Raw genomic sequence first — 24014 nt, forward strand, 5'->3', positions numbered from 1 at the left:
AAACAACACCCTTAATATAGTTGTAACTTTACACTTGTAGCAAAAATCAAAGACATCGAACCTGCCGGTAATATAGTGTTTGATTATGAAGGGAAGATACAAAATATTCCTTACTACCATAAAGATATCGCAGACATGAGGGAGGCCCCCAAATACGGAGACAAGGTGAGTTAGAGTTGTTAGTGGTCGCTAGATTAAGGTCTACATGTAGACCATATCAGTATGGACAACAGGAGTCCTGTATGAATTTTCATGTAGATGAATTAATGCGAGCATAAAAGCCAGATTCATCATTGTAACCTTAGTTTGTTTTAAAATTTGGTGTGCAGAAGTATAATAAGATTCAAAAGATTCAATGTTTTTTGTTAAAGTAGCATAAAGAAAATTTGTTAAAAAAAATAAACAGAACTGGATTTTAATGAAAATTGTATCAAGCTTAAGAAAACTAAAAAACTGACTAAATTTTAGAACTGTTTTGCAATTAAGAACGGTTTTGCAATTTACTAAATTAAGAATCCATTTCTTGTAAAAGATTAGTCCTTCAGTTAATAAAAAGTTTCCTGAAATTCTTTTCTAATGCTTGTTGAAGGTAACTGCTGTTAGATATTAATTTATTTTATTCACAGGTGGAGTTTTCCATCGGTGAAGTGAAGCGATCCAATTCTCGTTTTGCTGCGGCGGTGAGAGTGGTCATCCGAAATATTCAGGGAAAGTGTCACGGGTTCATCGCAACCCTTAAAGATAATTATGGATTTATCGAGAATGCCGACCACGATAAAGAAGTCTTCTTTCATTTTAGGTATTTCAAATAAAAAAGTAAAATGTAAGGTTTTTATGAGCAAACAAAATGAAGTCTGTATGTGTAAAACTTACCAAATCTTTTTTTCTTAAGATTTTTTGATAAGCATCTTAACATGAGGCTTTACAAAAATGAATCGAACAATTATTGCTTAAATCAGAAGAATAATGCTCAACATACACAATTGTTTATCCTGTCCGAGACAAACTTTAGAATGGATATTGAAAGTATTTTGATTTTTGAATACATGTATTGCATTGTATTCTCTATATTCTTTTAATGTGTTCATTGAGTTTTACATGTTAACTCACCTTCGAAGGTTGTGCACATGTATAATAATTTAATGTTAATGATAACTACTGTACCAGTATTTCCTTTGCTGTACAGTTCCTTTGATGGAGATGTAAATGACTTGGACCTTGGAGATGAAGTGGAGTACACAGTCACCAGAAAAAGTGCCAAACTTAGTGCTGAGAATATCCGTAAAGTGCCAAAGGGAACAGTGGCTCCAGAGGTCAGTGTTTTTTTCTCTACTTAATGTATTCTTGAATTCTTATTTATTTTTGCTGGTAACAGTGAATGCATAAGAAGGCTATGGTTGCATTGATATTTGAGGCAGTGAAATTACTACGGTATTTCTCCTTTGTTTCAGGACATATTGTATGATAAAGGAGTTCTTCAAGGAAAAGTGATTCGGCCAATGAGAATTGTGAACCCTGACCAAGACGAGTACTCAGGCCTTGTGCAGGTTGGCGGAGATGGTAAGTAGGGCACTGGCAAGTGAGGAGATGATTGCAATGTTTTCTTTACGAATAGAAATAATGCAGATTACATTGTCTTTACTAATAACACATTGATTTTTATCTCAGACCTCTTTTACTTACTCTGCAGTTTTTCTATTTGCAACCCATGAAGATATGATTTTTCAACTGTCTTTGCTTGACAAAAATGAAACCTTCGTTTTGAGAGAAGCAAGGATAAGAATTATTAAGCACATTCATCTTGGGTGTGTTATACTTCAAAAATATACAAGAAGTTAATTAGCATTAAGAGTATTCATTATCAGAGCATTAAACTATACGATTCATATGTTCCCTGAACTTAGAAAGAGCCATGAATGAGTATTATGAGTAATCATCCATCATGAGTTGTTATACTTCAATGTGTTGTGTGTGTTACAGATGATCAGGATGCTGAGGTGTACCCCTATGGCATCACTAGTCTGACCGATAAGAGGGATTTCTTACAGAGGGGTGACGCGGTCAAGTTCCAGATCGCTGCCCACAGGCGGACCGGACTACTGAGGGCCGTCAACATCGCTGCCATCAGGAAGTTCACTCGGGCTCGAGTAGACTCAGTCAAAGGACAGGTAATGTTGCTCTCTTTTTTAGTTTCAAAATCTTCACAATGTGTATCATTATTGGAAAGACTGATTTAAAAAAGATTTCTTTAGAACAGGTGCAATTTCCATCTTTTGTGGTTGTTTTATGGATATTTATTGAATACCAGTTTTTATAGATTTCATTGTTGAGTTGACCCACAAAATTATTTGTTCATCGAAATGCAATTTCTGAATAAACATTGTATTGATAAAATCATTGTTCATGAATTATCATATAATCCTAGAAACAGTGATTTGTCATTAAATCCTAGAACAATGATGGCTTAAAATATTGATGAAATAATTATTGCTTTTGATCTTAAATTGCAGTTTGGATTTATCAACTATGAGGCAGAGGAAGGGAAGAAATTGTTTTTCCACATGACCGAGGTTCACGATGGAATCGAAGTGCAGACTGGAGATGAGGTGGAGTTTGTCGTCGTACAAAATCAACGCAACGGAAAATACTCTGCTTGTAGCCTGCGCAAAATTACGTAAGTACCTTGAAGTTCATGGTTTATACTCATTCAGGGAGAGGTGTTTTCTTTAAATGTTTTTATAGTTATGAAAGTGAAATTGGTCAATCAATGTTAATTATCAATCAGATTTTGATTTGTGTAACAATGATATGGAGTCAGTCTGCATTTTGTTGACTGTGTTTGTCTGCCATTGTAGAGACAGGCAGCGTCCTGAGCGTCTCTTGAGTCGAATGAAGAGCATCAAAGAGGACATGACTGGACCGAGAGTCGTGGCCGTTCGACAACCCAAAGGCCCTGACGGCACGAACGGCTTCAAGGAGCCACGTAAGCCCTGGACACCACCTCAGGCCTGAGGTGGTCCTGACGGGCATTGTGATGCTTGTTGGGAAGGCTTCCTGTCGCTTTGTGATATATTGTTTATAGTGTTCTCCATGTTCCTTCTTTTTTTCAGTTTTAAAATTTTTTTTCTTGGCCACAGTAAAATCATGAATAATCAAAATAAATTTGCTATGAAGAGGTTGAAATGTACTGATCTGCTGTTTAAACTTTAGCCAAGAAAATGCTTACATCTGTAATTTGCTGAATTTTTTTTTGGCTACACATGTATTTTCTTTGAATTTTAAGTTTTTCGGTAGATTTATGTGAATGGAAAGGTAATTTTTTTTTTATCATTAATAAGTTGGAGATCTGGCAAGAATTTGCATTGTATTCAATGTAATCAATGTATTTGTATGTCTTTATGATTTTACTGTGGCATTATTGAAATTGCACTGCATCTACAAAAAAAAACATAAAAAGAAAAATGAAAAATGAGGTAAAAGATGAGGATGAATTTTGAGAGTTGTATTATCAAAAAATGGCGGCATGTTTCGAGAGATTGTGAGGTTTTTCATGGGAAAAAAATTGTCACTTACCCTGTAGTAATTCATTGCATCTTATAATCATTAAGAATAAGGTTGTTTACAAGAATTTGCATGAGGCATAAGCTTATTACAATTGTGACAGATAAGAACAAAAGACTATTTACTCAATGTTTTTCCAGTCATTTCATTTTGATTATTCATTGTTATCATTGATATCAGGAATGGATATGTTGAAAATTGTGAAACAAAACTGCACTTGGTGCAAGATATCATGTTGACCAATGTTTAAATATTAAGAAACTTAACATAAATAAAAATAAATGATGAAACTACACAAGAACCTTAATATTGGCAGTATTTTTTTTTTATGGAGTTGGACTCGTATATTTCCTTTTATAAAGGCATTTCAGTCTTTCTTACATGCATGTATGAAAATCATCATTGTAACGTTTTTTTTTTCTGCCTGTGAATGTTCACAGTGCATGTAATATGCTTCGCCATTGAACAATATAAGAACAAACAAACTAGAGAAGCAAGTCTGGTAATGTACAAACTTTTTAATAAAAAAAAAAAGTTTATACATGACTGTACTGAACTTCTCTTTTACAAGTCATTATTTTATGAAATGTTTATCAGAGTTTTTTGTCATGTACAATATCTATTGTTAAGAAAAAAAACTGGTACTAAGAATAATTTTTTTTTTTATTACAAGTGATCACTGGCTTGTGATATTACTCAGTTGTTAACAATTAAATGAAAGATTTTGTTTCCTAGAAAAAAAAAACTACCTCTCTGGAATGTTTATGTACTGGGTGCATCTGCCATCTTGTTTATGCACTCTGTGTGAAGGGAAAAACTCAGAATCTCAGCTGCCTTTAACATTAAAAATTCTGCAAGTGAGCGGTAACCAGTGAAGTGTGACACAAGGTCAATAGTTCATTTAGCTCAAGACTGTTGTTGAATATGGTGCTCAATACAATGTTACATAAACTTTAAAGACTCTTCTATGTTGGTAGACAATAGCCATTATCAGTTTATTTTACTGACTTTGTAAGGCATTTTTTTGGTCCAAAATGTTTGAAATCTTGAACACCTGTAGATATTTTTTTTTGAAAAGTTGTCCTTAAAACTACTGTAATATATTTGGACACTGTTTGATAATTTATTACTACTTTTTTTTCTGCTTGAGTTTAACACAAGATTTGTAAAATTGTAATTCCTGTTGTATACAATCAATCTAGTCTGTTAATATTGAGTTGCTTTGAGCAATGTTGGACAATCTCATAGAGATGATGATGAACTGTTGAGGAGTAAGTCTGACAATACGAGGGGGTATTTATTCAGCTGGGGGGAATCTGAACACGAAGCCAAGAGACCAGTGTCTTTGTCACTTGGACTGGTGCTTATTGTGACATATTTTGCAACAAGTTTCATGGTGCATGTAACTTGAAGTACATTTTATGTTGAAACTGAATTGGAAAAAAAAGAATAAAAAGAAACTGAAATGAAAAAAAAAAATAAAGAAAAAATATTTGAAATGATTGAGAGTTGTCTTTTTATTTGTACCGTAGTAGTATTTTTCAAGCCAATGACTTGGCAACACTTGAAAGAAACTGCCGTCGACTCTTGTTATTGAGGAACCAACATGAAACAAACATCTTTATTTACACTTGGTGAAATCAAAACCTGTCAAGTAATAAGAAACAAATACCGGCTTTATAAGCTACTTTTTTTGCAACCCAGGGATTATAGGGAGTAAAAAGGACCAAAAACCCTTGGCTTGCAAAGATGATTCTAATCATAAACATACTTTTATATTTCTTACACTTTATTTCTTCAACATAATTGTAGAAAAAAGTATCGCCATAAGAATAACATCAGAATTTTAATCTTTATAAGTCAATATTAGTTAAATTCATTTTTAGCTCACCGAGACGAAGTCAGGGGGAGCTTATGCTATACCCTCGGTGTCGGCATCGGCGTGGGCGTCCGGACCTGGTTAAAGTTTTTGTTGCATGTCCTGTATCTAAGCTATTACTTGTCCTATCTTCACCAAACTTGCATGGATGATGCATCTGGACCTACTTATGGACTTGAAAGACTAGGATGCTGAATCTGAGTCCTAAATTTCAGATGCTGGAGGAGGTTAAGGTTGTTGGACCAGGTTAAAGTTTTTGTTGCAGGTGCCCTTTGATAGCAATATCTAAGTTACTGCAGGTCCGTACTTCACCAAACTTGCATGGATGGTGTGTCTTATGATACTGATGCACCAGACAGGCTTGAGTGCTGAATCTGAGCTATAGGTTTCAGATGCTGGAGGGGGTTAAGGTTTTTGGAGCAGGTTAAAGTTTTTGTTGCAGGTGCCCTTTGATAGCAATATCTAAGTTACTGCTGGTCCGTACTTCACCAAACTTGCATGGATGGTGTGTCTTATGATACTGATGCACCAGGCAGGCTTTGGTGCTGAATCTGAGCTATAGGTTACAGATGCTGAAGGAGGTTAAGGTTTTTAGAGCTGGTTAAAGTTTTTGTTGCAGGTGCCCTCTGATGATGATATCTTGGTTACTACTGGTCCTAACTTCACCAGACTTCTATGGATGGTGTGTCTTATGATACTGATGCACCAGACAGGCTTGAATGCTGAATCTGAGCCACAGGTTTCGGATGCTGGAGGAGGTTAAGGTTTTTAGAGCTGGTTAAAGTTTTTGAAACAGGTGCCCTCTGATGATTATATATTAGTTATTGCTTGTCCTTACTTCACCAGACTTCCATGGATGGTGCGTCTTATGATACTGATGCACCTGACAGGCCTGAATGCTGAGTCTGAACCATAGGTTTCAGATGCTGGATATGGTTAAGTTTTTTGGAACAGGTCACATGTATAATAGATGATAGTACTATTTCAAACTTGCATGTTGACTAAACTGCAATATGAATGAATCACAGAGGAAGCTTCAGATGCAGAGCTTGATCTCCATTATCAAGGATGCTAAAAAATATATCTTAGTTATTACAGGTCCTAACTTCACCAAACTTGAATGAATGGTGTGTCTTATGATACAGATGCACCTGACAGGCATGGATGTTGAATCTGAGCCATAGGTTGCGTTTGCTGGAGCAGGTTAAGTTTTAATTGCTAGTGCCCTCTGATGATGATATCTTAGTTATTACTGGTCTGAACTTCACCAAACTTGCATGGAGATGCGTCTTATGTATACTGATGCACCTGACAGGCTTGAATGCTGAATCTGAGCCATAGGTTTCGGATGCTGGATGAGGTTTAGTTTTTTTGGAACAGGTCACATGTTTTATAGATGATAGCTTGCATGGTTGATTTAACTATATTATAAATGAAACGCAGAGGTTTCTTCAGATGCAGAGCCTGATCTCCATTATCAAGGATGCTAAAGAAATCTCCTTCCTCACTTAAACCTGCTTGATAGAAATTTGAGGTTGTTGTTAAATGATATAACATGATTCCTATGATAAAGTATTGTATGATGTGAAACACTTTTGTTTAATATATGATACAATATAATATCATATGTTATATTGTAAAAAGTTATATGATACGATATGATATTGTATCAATTTTTTTGATATTTTATGATATGATATTGTATCATGATATTGTTTTGTATAGTATTGTATATTATGATACAATATTATATTGTATCATACGATATTGTATATTGTTATATTCAGTAGTATATTCTCACTATATAACTCTATATAGACGAATAGTCAATAATTGTAATATTATCTCGTCCGAAAAATATTGACAGGTCAATATTTTTTTAATATTGACTGGCTAGGAATAATATCTAGAGAGTATTCCCTCTATTTCAAGTAATCGGTTCTGATTTGTTGATTCGTAAACGATGACGTAAATAACTCTTCGCGACTCCCAAACAAGGTGACGTCATAATAGACAGTCAGTCAAAGCAAGTAAACAACGGACGCGCAATGCGACGGTTTGCTATCATAATGGATATATAAGGATTTGCGAATTACTGTGAAGTAAAATCATGTAGAACATCTGTATGTTAATTCTTACGGGCAGCGGAATATCACCAGTGACCGTTTGATGCTGAGGATATTTTGAAAATGGACTTTGCACAAAATTGAATTCGTGAATTTTTTGTTGAGCTGAGAAAATTACGACCTGTTTTCAATTACTTTCTTAAATTTTGATTTATTTCTTCGTATAACAAAACAAATGTTGACTGTGTTTTCGGGCATTATTGATTATATTAGCCCCCTTGGGACTAAAATATTGCCCTCCGCTTCGCGTCGGGCAATATTTCGTCCCTCGGGGGCTAATATAATCAATGTTGCCCTCAACCCCAGTCAATATTTGTATAATATGATATTGGTTTCTGTAATTTACAATTATATCAAGCAAAACTGTAATTTATGATATTGTAATATTATATATTATCGTATCATACGATATTGTATAATATGATATTGGTTTATATGATATATTATTGTATCATATGATACAATATGTATGTATAATATTGTATTATATAATATTTTACTTTATCACATTATATTGTATCATTTGATATGATACAATGTAATATCAAATTATACAATATCATATGATACAATATTATATTATGTATCAAATATTATACAATATCATACAATACAATATATCATACTGTATTATACAATATATATAATATCATATGTTTCAATGTTATGATGTATTATGTAATATGATATTGTATCATATAATACAATATTGTATTATATATAATAATATTGTATTATGTGATCAAATACAATAAGGTTTAACACAATACAATGTCATTTCATATTTACAATATCATCTTTGTTTATTACAGTATTTTATTGTATTATATGATATATATTGTAAGTATGATAGGATGCAATATTTAATTTTATATTATTATATTGATTAATATATGAACATATGATTATCATACAATTTTTTAACAGATGATATATGATTTTGTGTCAAAACAGAATCCATGAATATCCAAAATCGTTTGATTTTCATATAATATGATAAAGGTGGTCTCATAGGGGTGATGCCTCGTCTCGGTGAGCTTTGTAATCTGTGATTACCTATGTTTATTGATAGTTGAAAACCGGTGTATGAAATTACTGAAATTATTATGGAACCACAGTTTGCTGATAGAGAAACAATTGTCTGACATTAATTATCAAAACTCCTGACCAATAATGTTAGATATTGTAACATTTTTAAAACTTTAAGGAATTTTACCTGCCTTATTTTCATATCATGATGAAAGGCGTTTTCTATGACGTCCGCGCGCCAATCATATCTTTTATTGGTAAAACCTAGAGGGCTTCCGATGTTTACATACGTAAACATGGCCGAAAAACAGAAAGGTATGTGAGCACGTGTTTATCAATCTAACACCTCTAATAAGACTAATATGGCAATTGAGATGGTGCCTGGTAGTTTTAGTCTGTTGATAAACAGGATGATGTCATATCACAGTAGATTTATCGAGCTTTTTTATTTTTTGTGCGATTAGGAATGAAGCTTTCGAGGAAACTCGGTCTAGTGTAAGATTATAAAGGAAAAGTTTAAACAATTTATAATTAATCAGTTTAATTAACTACGTATAGCATCTCTTCTGATTAGCAAAAATGTTTTGTAAAGGTATGTTAATTTTTTTTTTTACATAATCATGATATTTATATATTAAGAATGGAAATTATGAATGTGACTGAGATTTAATTACCATTTGATTACATGTATTGGTGAGAGATTGGTATTGACTATAAATATAATTGTTTATTTGTATGACAACTCAAAAGTTCAGAATGAGTAACAATAGTTTAAACACTGAAATACATTTCTCATTTTCTTTTACAGTTCATCAATTGTTATTAGGTCCCCTTCTTTTGAAATTAGAAGAGACTGTATTTTCTTTTTGTGTCTTGAATTTTTTTCAACTCTTTGTCAGTTAGTTAATCTATATTTGTTTTTTTTCCTAATTTATTTACAATGCTGTTATGAATCAATGAAGTCTGCTTGGTATATTTTAGTGATATAATTGTACATACATTGACACATTCTTCACTCTGAAATGACAGAACTTGACATGTTATAAAGTCATAAAATATCTTTTAGGATTAGGCCTATACCAGGGGCCAAGAACTTATACCAGCTCACTTTTAATCTCAGTTTTATGATAAAATATTCAACACTGTATATTCCTTTTCATAACATGAAACTGAGATTATAAGTGAGCTCATCTTTAAATGGGGGGGGGGGGTTCTGATCGAGGCATATTTTTGAAATTTTATGGTATAAAATATATAATAAATTTTCCAGGGTGTTGGGGTCTGGATCCCCTCTCCCCCTTTACTGTGTGATATAACCAGTATTAATATTGAATTTTCCAAGGAGGGGGTCTGGTCCGGACCCCCTCTCCCCCTCTAGATCCATGCATGAGCCAGAAATGTCGCATAATGAAATTAGAATGTTACTGTGTTTGATCAGTGGTAAACAGACGGCTGGTAAGTGACAGGAGTCTGGAAGTGCATATGTATACATTATGGCGGACATAACATTTTGTGTGGAGTATTTAATGATTAGGCATAGCCAGCACTGGTAAACATATGTGTCACATGTACACATTAAAATATTTACAAACATTCGATCATAGTAAGCACAATGGCCTGGCGCATCAGTACCAATTATATCATGGATTATTCGGAAAACCTTGTCGAGTGCGCTGCTTGCATCAAATTCTATGTAATCGACCGAGACTTGCATGATTGCAATAAAAAAAAGCGAAGGTGAAGTGCAAAGTTGCGACGGCAAGAGTGCGAAGTTGCAAAGGAGAAGGAGTGATAGTAGTATCGCTTCTTCGCCTTCGCACCTTTGCTTTTCTCTTTGCATCAGTTTTTTACAGTTTTTTTGTCAGTTCATTCCTTTTTAAATTGCTAACCTAATGCACTACTGACTAGAAAGAGGTACATACCAGTAGGGAATGCATGACTTGCTGACACAATATTCTCAGAATGCTTAACATTTATGTACAGAGGAGCTTATGGAGGAGTCTGAAGAGGGCGAGGACTGGGAGGAATGTGAGGACCAGACAGAGGTCAGCAAGGTCACCTGTCTCTTCTGCTCCATGACCTTCACCTCTGCAGAGGACACCTTCACACATTGCCAGAGTGCACATGACCTTGACCTGATTAGATGGAGCAGACAGCACGGACTTGACTGCATACAGTACATCAAGATGATCAACTATATCAGACTAAAGGTATCCCCTCCCCCATTGTTTGAAAGCATAGGACAGTAAGTTATAAAAGCTTCACAAAATCTTTATGCACAAAATTACTGTATGTTTAAGGTTCTCCGATCCTCAGCCTCAAAGTATTTTTTTTTATCCTAAAACTGTTTTTAATAGTATCCATGCATTTTGCTAAGTTATTGCAATTTTGGCCACCATGAATATAATGGAATAAATTACGTATGCAAGTTGAGATAAAAAAAAAGATTGTACTGGTGCTACAGTTGCTCAACCCCTTTACTGATAGGTAGTAGGTCTCAGTGGAGCCACTAAGCCAAGCAATTCGTTGAATGCCTTAGTGTAATATTAACACTTCTATACTATAGTCTGTCCCAAGATATCTTGGATTCACATTTTGCTTAATGGCTTGATATTTATAAATACCTCAGGGTTCAAACGATGTTCATTCAAAGGTATAAAGAATTTCCAAGATTTCTCAGTCGAAACGCCCCTGTTAGCGTATCAGGTTTCAATACAATGCTAAAAAATGTGATGTCTACGGAGATTTTGTATTGCAGCAAGCCCGGATGATAACGTTGAAAAATTGCGCGATGTATTCCAAGTGTATTCCGAATGGAGTAAAGATGTAAATGTTCCCCATTATAAATCTCCGTAAGGAATCTGTTTTTGTTCCTGTGAATTTTTCTGAGTGACAGTTGATAATTGGTCAATGAAATTATCTTGGAAATTATCCCTTTCAACTATTTCAAGTGCACTTCTTTCACAGGTATGTGTACTTTTTTTAAAAATCGTCCAAATGTGCTGCATAAATATCTTGGGACAGACTATAATTAAATTTTTCTATATAAAAGGCAGATTTATGGTATGGATAAAAAAATTCCGGATAATTAAGAGTTATCGAACATTGCTGAGGATTGGAGATAGTTATTAATAAGTTGGTTTACAGTTCTGTATATGTTACTGATGTGTCCAGCAGAGGGAACACACATCCTACTTAAGATGTTTTCATTGGTGGGTTACATGATTATTTTCAAATTGGTTTTTAATACCATGATATCCAACTATATAGCTCATCCCTTCAAAAGCTGTAACATGTTCAGAAATACATGTATCTGTTCAGAGTTTCCTACACCTTAAACCATCAAACCAGCCTGGTTACAATCACACGTTCGCGGCTTTATTTTGTTTTGATTGCTATATGTAGGTCTGAAGAAGCTCTGTAAGAGGGGAAATGTGGCTGAGTCTGTATTGACAAAATTATAAACCAGTTAAGTTTTAGCTCACAGATTTCTAAAAACAAAGTGAGCCTTATTTGTGAAATTGTTTAATTATATTCATTTAGATGAAGTGTTTGAAGTACCGGTATGCATAATATGACTTGCTGAATATTTTTACGACCTTTCCTTATGATAATAGATAAACCTCAAGCTTCCGTAGACCTTCATAGGGTAACAACTTACATTAAAAGGAGCTAGTGAAGATAGTAATCAGCTACAAATAACCATTTTACAATGCTGCAGTACTGATTGATACACCAGTACTATAGGGGTATTTTGGAGAAGTTTTAGTCAGTTGATAGTGAAATGATGTAAATCAAACAAATACTGTTACATCATACATGTACATGTATTTCACCAAACCACATTAAACTTTTTTTCAAATGCAAAAATTCTTCTTCACTTGTAAACTAGTATCTTTAATCTTTCCTCTCCCTAGTGCAATGGAATGAGTGATTTTTCAACTCTGGAACAAAAACATTTAAACTGTAGATACAATAAAAATGACTATATCTGCTTATAAACGGCACATGTAATCATTGTTCTGTGTTTGGACAGAAACCCTCAGCTGGAGAAGTCAGATCTTCATTCACCCATGGAGCACCACCCTGGGAGAGCAGTGAATTTATGAACCCAGCCGACCCCGAGGACCTGCTCCTGCAGTATGGTAAGGCGTTTGTAAGAAAAAAAATCAAATATAATTTCTTGGCATAATCACCCTGGTAGTGTCATGAATTGTGACAACCATTGAAAGGTGTCAACAAAAATGGTGCTCCTTGCAATATGATTATGTATAATCAATTTTTCTGCAAAATCTATTTTCTCTGATGGGTCTATTAACTTTTCATAATTTTTTCTTAAATCATGGAAAAAAAATGTCTTTCAGATATTGAAGATGATATAGAGGAAAATTTTACAAACAGAGTTATGGTCCCTGATAGTGCTTCATCTGGTGGAGACCGACTGACCAATCAGAAGTTGTCCATGCTTGCGGTGGAACAGAACGGTGTCAGTCAGACAGAGTCGGAGACGATGGTCGCCCGCCTCCAGGATACAGAGCAGCGAGTCCGACAGCTCGAGGAGGAACTGAACAGAGTTCTGGGAGATTTTGACAAAGTCAAGTGAGTCGCCTTAGACACAGGAAAAATAAGGTTTTTGCTTCCTTAAACACATTCAATGTATTTCAAAATTGTTAAATCAAGTTTTTTTTTACAAGCATTAAAAAGGGGATTACATATCTCAATTTTTTTCCAAACTTTAGAAAATTTAAAAAATCAAGTCATAAGTAAAAAAGCTTATCAAATGCTGCAGCATTGGTGCTTGAGAAACACATCAATTGTTGTGGGTCTATATTTAATTTGCAAGTGAGAATCAAATTGTTGTTGAAACTTATTATTAACTGTAAACTATAAACTGTGAACTACTTCTCATAGAAAAGTTGCTCAAGACCTTCTGATGTCACAGCCCAGCCAGCCAATCAGTGCAGACAATGCAGTGCAGATGTTGACAGAGGATGAAGATGATGTTTATTTTGGATCCTATGCTCATTTCAGTATCCACCAAGAAATGCTGAAAGTATGTACATGTACCTCATAGTATAACGATAAATCAGAATGGGTTACCAGTAAATTAGAAACTAGAAAAACATCTTTTGAACACATCTACAGTGTGTATTTCTGTGAAATTGTTAAGTATTCTTAGTGTAAAAGTTGATAATTTCACCATTCTGAAAAATCTCATTTTAATATTGACTGTGATTAATTTTCAAAACCTGTCCAGAGATATTATCATAGAAGGGTATGGGGGATTTCTATAGGATGAATTTACTAATAAGTACACACAATAACTGTAGTTTGCCTTTAATTTTGGCCTGTTTTCTAGGACAAGGTCCGGACGGAGAGTTACCGGGACTTCATGTACCAGAACCCCGCCCTGTTCAAGGACAAGGTGGTGCTAGACGTGGGCTGTGGGACAGGGATCCTCTCCATGTTCGCTGCCCGCGCAGGGGCTAGGAAGGTCATTGGGGTGGACCAATCAGAAATTGTGTATCAGGCAATGGACATTGTGAGGTACGTACTGTACAAGTGTTTAACAGAAACAAGGACTGTGGGGCCTCAGTAATCCATCATGTCACCTTGGGTTGCCAACTATAATTTAAAATAATTTATGATACAACTTATTTCAATTTAAATGTTTGAAGATTCATTTATCCAGACAATTCATTACAATCATCTAGATGATTGGGTTAAATAGGAGATGTTAAGATAAATGAGGGCACACTGATTTTTTTTTTCACTTGATCTTCACATTTAAAAACATGTTACATGTACATGCAGAGAACTTTTTACTTGTAATTAAATTCAGAATCACTTGCTAGTTATTTAAACATCAATAAAGCAATGTTAAAAAATAATTGGCTTAAACCTTGTGAGACAATTCTTCCATGTTATAATATGTGAACCCTGACTACTAGAATATTTGAACAATGATTGTTCAAATATAGATTTCTTTATTTATTTTAAACTTTTAATCTCTTGATCTCTTGAAGTTTTATCAAGGTCCCTTATATTTAGAGTTATCAAGTGTCTCCTAAAAAAATGTATTTCATACCTTTTGAATTTTTTAAATATATAAATCTAAATCAATTTTCAGAGAGAATGGATTGGATGATGTGGTGACTCTGCTGAAAGGGCGGATAGAGGACGTGGAATTACCGGTGGATAAAGTGGATATCATCATCTCCGAGTGGATGGGCTACTTCCTCCTATTTGAGTCCATGTTGGATTCGGTCCTGTATGCCAGGGACAAATACTTACAGCCTAACGGAGTGGGTCAGTAGACAGAGCACGCCCTGATTGATCTATACGACGCCTTATGTAGGGGTTGACTCTTTAACATGAAGCATTAAGATGTACACTCAGTAACAGTCATTTAGATGCATGCTTTCACATGTAATTAGTTCATTTGTTATGTGCTTATGGAAAGATGTGAAGAAACATGTTAAATTATGAGAATTGATCTTTCTAAAATGTTATCTTTATGAAGAGAGAAGTTAAATTTTAATCAAGTCCCAAAAAAGTATAAATTTGTACTCCAAGGCAAGCAAATATTGAGCGTAATCATTTCCAATTACATGTCTCAGAATTCTTAATAAGATGGTAATTATGAATGGGACCTATCAAAATTTCATTAAGATTATTATATAACAATTTATATGTAGAGAAGTTCTTTCTTCTGTAGTTCACCCCGACAGCTGTACCATAGTGTTAGCGGCCCTAGACGACCCTGACCTTCAGGCAAGTCATGTGACCTACTGGGATGATGTGTATGGTTTCAAAATGACCTGTATGAAGTCTGAGGTGATTAAGGAGGCCAGCGTAGAATTTGTGAAAGCAGATAAAATCATCTCTGATCAAGTAGTGGTCAAGGTACAGCTTTACTTATTACAATTTGATGTTTATCTCTTGTGACATGTTTTTGAACTTCAGAGGTTAGAGTCTACTGAAATGAAAAAGGAAAAGATGAGAGAGAAGGGGAAAGGAAGAAAAGAGCAAGAAGATTAAACTGTTTAATATATACATGTACTTTTCTGTAGAATTACCGGTACTTGTACATGTAAATGTAACTTGGAAAGATAATACATGTACATTTTAAAAACCAATCCTAAGGCAAAAGTGGTACATCTCTCTATCCATGCACAGACATGAAATGTTACCAAACTTGAGTAATAATGATTTTCCATAATAAAATCAAACTGTACTGAAATTCAAGCAATTTCAGCTAAAATATTCAGTGAAGTAAAAGCTAAAATTACCATTTTGTATCTGACAATTTTGTCAAAAAAGAAATGACAGTAATGAAGTAATATCAAGAGGACCTGGAACCTTTTACATTTCTTAAGTGCTCTTGATCATCCTGTTGTTTTGTTTGTTGCAGACCCTGGATTCCTGTACTTGTTCTGTGACAGACCTACAGTTCTCTCAGGACTTCACCCTCACAGCGACCAGCGAGGGACAAATTAACGCCATTGTTGGCTACTTTGATATCTTCTTTCACGAAGGATGCTCCAAACAGGTAATGCCACAAAAAGATCATCCTGTCAGGATAATTTCAATATTCCATCTATATAATTATCAAAATTAAAATTGGACCTGCATGAATTTGCACAAATCAGTTTATAATCTACATTATCTTGGCATTAGTTTTTTTCATTCCCTTCCTCAAAAACAAATTATGATACTCATAAAAAGTTTACTTTGATGCACTTGCCTTGTAAAATACCACGGTAATTATGTTCTTTACAAAAAATTGACTGCAAGCAACATATGAACACTCTCATACTCTGTTTGCAAAGGGGTGAAGAGGTACAGTGTCAATTTGATCACCTTATTTTTGTGTCTGTAGGTCCTTAACTTACAGAATAAACATAAAATCTTTTAAACTGTCACAGCCAAAGTAACCTACAATAAATATGGCTTCAGAAATCTATTGAAGAAATCAGAGCAATGTAGCTTGAAGGTCCCAGGCAGAAGTACAAAAATTATAGGAATAAATTGATGCTACATGTATAACGCCTGATAGTATTAAATTTTTTTAAACCCATCTTTTTGTTGCAGCTAGTTCTGATATTTGTGAGGACAATTTTTTTTACTCTTTTTTGGGAGTTGATTTTAATCAACTCTCCTATGCAGTTACTCTGGCAAACCAAAAGTGAAACAATGTTTGGACCTAAGCACAACTCATCTCCGCTGACAAGACTTAGATCTTAAAAATAATTGATAAATTCGGTGCACTGTATGCTGTACCTTTGTTTTTCAAGGAAACATATTTATAAATACCTTGAAAATAGTCAGATTTTATATAGTACGAACAATTTATTTTTTGTAGTCGTATGTATTCATACGCTAGAGTTCAATATAGTCTCGATCAACCAGATGCTCGGCTGTATCTGTAAATCTCCGGCAAGCAGAGAGTCTCTCTTGGTAGTCGGAGATTAACGGAGACAACCGAGCATCTGGTTGAACGAGATTAGAGTTCAATTTTGCTTGGATCCAGACGTGTACAATTTTTAGTTCTAAACATTTCGATTACTAATACAAATTTTGACAGAATTAATATTTTATCTCTAAATATTACACAACATGATTCATATGGGGTTTTCTCGAAATTCTTGTCGGAAGAGTTCGAGAATTCATTTTATAAAAATGTGCATAATTCAAATACAGATCAGAAACTACGTGCCAATGCAAAATAACATATCGTTGATTTTAAAATTGGTAATAATCGATAAAATCAACTCCCGACAGTACGTCAGTACTTTGATTTTAAAAATAAATTTTAACTTTTAAGTAAATTAATTCTCAGTGTTAAGTATTTATAGATTTATCATGTCTGTTTTACTCTGTGTAGGTGATGTTTTCTACCGGCCCAGGGGCGACGCCCACTCACTGGAAACAAACCGTGTTCCTACTACAGCAACCAATAAAAGTCACCAAAGGTAGAAATGTCTCCAATAGCAATATCGCAAAACTTAATTTACCGGTACTTGTTTTATGAATGGTCAAGTGGGAAATATTTGTATATTCCTGGCAGAACTGGAAAAGTGCAAGTGTTTCAATGAAGTTCTGATACAGGCTGAATCAGTTTAACTTAATCAGTGATTACTATGTGTGTGGAGGACCATGATGAACTCTTGCTAGATAATTTATTAATAAATCGTCTACATGTAATTTGTTCTTTGGGTTAAGTTTTTCAGATCTTGTAAGTCAGACCTTTTTTTTAAAAGGTTAATTACATAGATGAACAAAATTTAATTTTTCTGAGAGCCTTGCATAATCAGCCTTGCATTATTAGCTTGCATATTTATGTATTTGCTTGTTTTTTTCCAGGTCAGACAATTAAAGGTCACCTAGTTTGTAAGAAGAACAGACGAGACCCCCGCTCCCTGGCTATTACAATGACTATTGATGGGGTCACCCAGAACTTTATGATGCAATAATAAAACAAAAATAAAACTGTCTAGTTATTTTAGATTTCTTTATTAGGTTGTCCAGTCGAATGTAGATTCTACGTTTATCATCTTTTTCAAAATACAAAATCTATGAGGGAGGGCAATAAGATTGAGACAAATTTTTTTTCAAACAAGTCATTTACATACATAAATTTTAAAACTGTAAGAACTCCAGTGAGAATTTGACGTTTAATTCATAATATGCTCCAAGTATTTTGTATTTCTACTGACTGTAATTTTTTTTAAGTTGCTAAACTTTAACCAAACTGGAAAGGAACATATTGAAAATATGGGCTTGCTGTTTTTTTTTAAATTGACATTTCTCCTTAGCATAGGTACAGATGATGTTAAACATGGATTCTGAACTAATTTTGGATAGACTTGGACAAAATTACATGTATATAATATGAAATGATTGAGACAGCTAGTCCTGGCTTACGTGGAGCCATTTACACAGAAATTATGATGCAGTGCAGATAGGGGCAGATAAAAAATTCTTAACCAAGAATATTTCAGATGAACACAATTCATAAAAGACATTGTCCATTATGGGTTTTTTTCACTGCCCTTTTACTATCTACCATTATATAAGCCACTGACTTCTTCAGAGTTTCAATGATTTTCTGTACAGGCCTCACCTATGTGGACTTCATCACCTTCTTGTACAGTAGAGATAAATCTATGAAGTGCAATATGGACTTGTTTCACGTCAGGAGAAATGGAACAATTATTGTACCGGTACAGGTCAGAAAAGCACTGAAAACAAAATGATTTATTTTTTAAACAAAATACAATGCAAACAACTTATTACATGTATACCATGTGAAAGGAGTAACTTCACATTGACCACGAGTTCTAGGTGTGCAATTGCGTGTAACAAAAGGTATACAAGTTTATATTACCCACGTGCTGAAATCAAGACGTGTATGGGTTATGCCTATTGATGAGTCGTGCTCAGCCCTAATGGCAAGATCAAGTAAATGAAAGGTGCCAACAGGTAAAGAAATTCTAGATATAAATTCTTTCAATGATGCTTCATAACAATAGCTTTGTTTTGATGAGGTGTATCAGGACTTAAATTTTTGGTAATCGCTATGAAAAATCATGTTTTAAACTGTCATTTTCCATGAAATATGAAGGAAATAAGTAAGCTCACTTTTCATTTCAATGCCACTTTTTCAAAAGGGATAAATAGCTGGAAAGCCGACTACGATCAAATGTAAGCTTGTTGAAGTGGTATGGCTCCAGAGGCCAGGTTGTATACAAAGAAAATATCACAACTTGATGAAATTTGTCAAGAGTATTATTTTTATTATAAAAGTAGCAGTTATCAACATGAAGTAAAAAAATCTTTGTACAATTAACAGTAAAGAAAAAACCAACAAGAAAATATAAACATACTAGTATAAATAGAAATGATACCCAAAGTACTATGCAACATGGAATTTATTAACAGGATTACGTAGGGCATGGTTTAATAACAAAAAATAATTCGGATTTCAGTGCATGAAATGCAGTACAAATTGATTTCTACATTTAAAATATTGATTTACCTAGCTAACAAAACAGCATCATATTCTAATTTGCACCTGGCAAACTTTATACGATTTTATTTCATCTACCTGAAATATTCAGCTATGTATATTTATTTAATTAATATTACATGTATAAAAAAAAAATTCAGTTGTGATTGAGCAAATGGTTGTAAGTTATTTTAAAACATCTACATATATGAGGTACACATATACCTACACATAAACTGTTCTCAGTATTGCAATTATATAAGAAAGGTGGATGTACATGTAACTTGGCCATTGTTATATACCAATGCAAAGATAATTCACATTCAAATATTAGGCAACAGTAAAATTATTTACAAAGAATCTTCATGTTATTAACGTGGATACAAACATTTGAGAGACTTAACTCACAGTTTTATAGTCTACTATTCTACAGCTTAATAAATTGAAATAAATTGTGTATAATTTTATATTGTTTTAATACATGTGCTCAATTACAAATTATTCACATTCATTACCAAGTTAATATAAACCCTCATAAATAAATACAATTTTTTGAGACAAAAGAACCCTGTAGTTAACTTATGAATAAATATTGATGAATAACGTCTAGACTGATTATTGTTTTTTGAGGGAAATAAGCAAATGAACAAAAAATATAGACATTGTGTCAAACAATGCTGTCACGTAAATGTTGATTGAAAATTCAGTCTTACAAATGCCAGAATCATAAATTATATTCACTCAGTTTTAAATTATGTGCTGGTTAAATAAATTTGTTAACAACCATTTTAGAAAAGCTTTTGTTAATAATAATAAGTTACAACTTTCTAGCAATGATAATGTTTACATTATGCTGTTTTCACTCTCCATTTGACATAATACCATAATGATTTTTAAATTAACATAAATATCTTTAATATCTTAATACATGTAATGTATGACAAATGCAGGAAACTTCATATAATGAAGGTATTGTTTCCCTTTCGGGAGAAAGCATTCACAAAGTACATTGAAATTCTCACATAAAATTGCCACTCAAATGAAATAGAGTGCAATATTAATGTTTGAAATATGGATTTCACTGGGTCTCATACAGATCAAACTCTCTGTTGCTGACAGTTTACAAAACAACTTCTACAAATCTTTCTCCCACAGTTTCAGTCAATGTGAAAAAGAGAAACAGATCTATGAATAGTATGGGCCAATATTGGCTTTGTTGCTACAATGGTAAGAATTGTTCAGTTTTGATGATTACAAGAATATGGATTAATATTTGCGTTTGTCCATATTTGGGCGTAACATGAGAGCCCCGTCTATCCAGATGTTGGGTCGGTCCAGCATCGCCTGCCATAACGAAATCTCTTCTCCGTGAGCATCCATCCAATCGACTGCCTTACCAAAACTCTTACCTTAAATATGAAGAAAAAAATTCAATTTGAGCTATCAATAATATTTCATAATATGTACATGCTATCCTATTCTTTATTGTAACCGTTAAACTGCACTAACAATCTTTACATTTCATTGGTTCAAGTACCTGTACAAGCATTAAATAAAGAAATTTGAGATTTCAAATAACCATTAGCTTCTTTATATATTATGATGTGAAAATAAGACTAATCCCAAATTACAACCTTCATGAGATGTTAATGAGATTGAGTTTGAGTTCACCAAAGGACTTTTAACTGAATAGCTATAATCAAAAACGCCGACTCAGAGAGTGGGTCAGATTTTATCCTCCAACTTGCCACTGATCATGTGATATTAAGATAAGAAAACTCACAAATTCTAAAACTGAGCCTGAATACACCCATGAACTCATTGCTAAGATACATAATAGGAACACTCACCGACTCCGAGATTGAGCCTGAGTCCCCCCAGAAACTCATTGCTGCTCAGTTTGTCGTGGTCCCACACTGTCAGCTCCACGCACCGCTCCTTCAGGTCAGTCTTGTTCACATCCTCAAATATAAACGTGTGATCCCAATGAGGGTTACAGTTGCGTTTGACTACACCTGTCTTTTGCTTTAGTCCTCGCTGTTTGTCTGGCAACAAGTACCTGTTTGATACAAGTTTTGTCAGCTTTTAAAGGCTGTCTATTTGTGTTGATATATGTATAACTTTGGAATGAGGTGAAGGTTTGATATCAAGAGATAACAAAGGACCATAAATATAGGGTGTCAAGATGAATAAGAATTTATCTAAAATTTGTATAAAACAAAAAGCGTCAAGTTATCACTTTACTGATTATTAAATCATCCATCTGTAAATCAAGAGGAGTGTCTAGCAAATTTTCAAAATATGTACTGCATTTGCAGTCAATTCTAATTTGATAAATTAAACATACTAGACATATTATCTATACACTATGATACATGGATGTTTCTTACCCTTTGACGAATGGATCGGAGAATCCCCCGCTGCGTACAGCTGTCAAGTTGCGGGCCTCCTTTATCAGCACGTGTAGCTGACCTTTAGGACCCCCGACCTCTGACCTCCCCTTTCGGAACTTCTTCTTGGAGGGGAAGGCTGTGGTGTCCTCCTTCCTGACTTTCTCTGGGGGCACGTACTTGATGCTCAGGAACAGGTCCCCTTTGTAAGTCAGATTAGCAGCTGGCACCGATTCAATCTACAAAACACACCGAAACTAAACAAGAGTCCTATACTGGGTGACAATTAAAATAAAATCTCTACATTATTCTTTACCATTGATTTCCCACAATTTTCATGGATTAATTGATTTTATTTCATTAGTTGTGAGCATCAACGACTGATCAGGAATCTATGACTATTGTTCTTTTCCAATCCTTTTTTGCATTATAGAAAAATTCTACAGATCAGGCTGACTTTAAAGTAATATCATTTTCAGCATATTTACATTTCACTTTTACATACAATAAAATACCTTAAAATAGATAACTAAACATCATTAAGATGGTGATCATCTCAAAGGGCCCTTAAATAAAGGCAATAGGATGAAAAGCATTTCAGAGGATTTTGCTTATATCTTAACCCAAGCCTTAAACATTTTCCAGTTGGCATAGAATGTTAGTTCTAGCTCATTACCCCATACCTATAAAAGGCATTTTTTAAAATTTAATCTAAGCAAGTTTAAGCAAAAGGTACTAATTAAAATAATATTTGGTCTAAAATAGATTTTAAAGAGATCTGCTATGACATTCACATTTGATATTGAAAGACATTGAAACTTGGTTCAAGGTCACCACACAACCTGCACCCAAAAGCTCTTTTTATGTGACATATGAGCCAGTTTGGACCAAGGGGGTGCAAAATATGATGAAGTTAAGGTTTTTTTTCCACATAATTCTACAATGACCTTGACCTTAGATCTAGAATCTTGGTTCAAGGTCACTGAACACACTTTAAACGAAGGCACTCTGTGGGTCAAGTTTGAGCCAGATTGGGCCAAAGGAAGAGAAGATATGCCCCAGACAAGTGATCTTGGATGGAAAGACAGATGAAAGGACAGACTGATCACTAACGGTTGCCCGCAAAGCGGGTGCTTATAAACTTATTCTATTTTCTATTAGTGAAACCTTAATGCATTTGTACTAAAAGTGCCTCAATTTTGTTTTTTAGTCAAGGATTCAAACTCTGTCTTTTAGCTGACATCGTGTAATAACAAATTTCTGACTTTCAAATTTAAATTTCATGACAGAAGCAGTACTTCTTCTTTTATTAAATGATCGACTGTTCTTCACTGTATAATTTTTCAACTGCAATAAAGATTGCACTGTAAGAAAAGGAAAAATAAATAATCGTAAAAATGTTATTGCTAAATTATAGATCCATAAAACTTTCTTTGTCTAACCCTGGAGAGAGGATAATAAACTGCAGAGGGAAACAGATGTTACGTAATAAACCAGGCCTACAGGAACAACAGCACCTGTCATCTATATTTAATACACAACATGCAGACTTTGGAGCCCACTTCCTGTGTTTATACATTATAGACAAAGCCACAGAGGATTCCCTGCTTAATTTATTCAGTTTTCACCCAAAAATGAAATTCTTAAAATTCTGAATTTGTTCATTGTTCCATTCCAATTGTTTGCACTCTTGCTACATAATTTAAGCTTTGTTGAGTTCCAAGCATAACTGATGGGGTGAGCAATTTCTGACTTAAAAAGTATCAATAATTTAATTTTAATGAGAAAATAGTTATAAAAATAGTACGGTACTGGTACTTTCTCAACCAAAAGAAAGCATAAAATTCTTATGGGCAGACTGCTCTGATTAATAATTTTTGAAATAAATTCCTGCATTGTGCTTGTAATAGGAAATAAGGCATACCTTATTGAGTCATTAATTCAGAGGTGATTGATGAGGCCTGTGTCAATGTGTTTTTTAAAATGCTTGTTTGAACCTAACTGTTAAAAATAACCTA

At 34.0% G+C, this 24014-nt stretch overlaps 3 protein-coding genes across 9 annotated transcripts in view; 2 read left to right on the forward strand and 1 right to left on the reverse strand.

Moving 5' to 3' along the window:
- LOC128183824 (cold shock domain-containing protein E1-like) overlaps positions 1-24014 on the forward strand; it is a 44548-nt gene that overhangs the window by 5409 nt on the left and 15125 nt on the right. The window contains exons 12-18 of one of the 2 annotated variants that reach the window (XM_052852984.1): positions 41-165; positions 627-799; positions 1187-1313; positions 1452-1560; positions 1981-2168; positions 2511-2674; positions 2856-5063. In XM_052852984.1, coding sequence (XP_052708944.1) covers positions 41-165; positions 627-799; positions 1187-1313; positions 1452-1560; positions 1981-2168; positions 2511-2674; positions 2856-3012 — 1043 coding nt within the window. In that variant the 3' untranslated portion in view covers positions 3013-5063. Of the gene's footprint in view, positions 1-40; positions 166-626; positions 800-1186; positions 1314-1451; positions 1561-1980; positions 2169-2510; positions 2675-2855; positions 5064-24014 lie in introns of those variants that run through there. The other variant, XM_052852985.1, reaches the window with a different exon arrangement.
- Positions 8829-18092, forward strand: LOC128183825 (protein arginine N-methyltransferase 3-like). Its single transcript, XM_052852986.1, has 11 exons — positions 8829-8910; positions 10579-10805; positions 12632-12740; positions 12960-13194; positions 13507-13648; positions 13955-14142; positions 14726-14904; positions 15314-15501; positions 16010-16147; positions 17483-17570; positions 17962-18092. The coding sequence occupies exons 1-11, from the start codon at positions 8874-8876 to the stop codon at positions 18069-18071; spliced, it is 1641 nt and encodes a 546-aa protein (XP_052708946.1). The 5' UTR covers positions 8829-8873; the 3' UTR covers positions 18072-18092.
- LOC128183821 (uncharacterized) overlaps positions 19369-24014 on the reverse strand; it is a 32146-nt gene continuing 27500 nt past the window's right edge. For all 6 annotated transcript variants that reach the window (XM_052852975.1, XM_052852974.1, XM_052852979.1 and 3 more), the window contains 3 exons: positions 21997-22235; positions 21457-21665; positions 19369-21015 (listed from right to left, as the gene is read on the reverse strand). In XM_052852975.1, coding sequence (XP_052708935.1) covers positions 20873-21015; positions 21457-21665; positions 21997-22235 — 591 coding nt within the window. In that variant the 3' untranslated portion in view covers positions 19369-20872. The remainder of the gene's footprint in view (positions 21016-21456; positions 21666-21996; positions 22236-24014) is intronic.

This window comes from Crassostrea angulata, chromosome 5 (genome assembly GCF_025612915.1).
Source record: "Crassostrea angulata isolate pt1a10 chromosome 5, ASM2561291v2, whole genome shotgun sequence".
Lineage (NCBI taxonomy): Eukaryota > Metazoa > Mollusca > Bivalvia > Ostreida > Ostreidae > Magallana > Magallana angulata.

What these genes read in the sequence shown, in the direction of transcription:
- LOC128183825 (XM_052852986.1), top strand. Translation starts at nt 8,874, where the DNA reads ATGTTTACATACGTAAACATGGCCGAAAAACAGAAAG. An exon ending in CAGGCAATGGACATTGTGAG is followed by an intron (nt 14,143 to 14,725) that starts GTACGTACTGTA and finishes ATCAATTTTCAG; the next exon opens with AGAGAATGGATTGGATGATG. An exon ending in CTTACAGCCTAACGGAGTGG is followed by an intron (nt 14,905 to 15,313) that starts GTCAGTAGACAG and finishes TTTCTTCTGTAG; the next exon opens with TTCACCCCGACAGCTGTACC.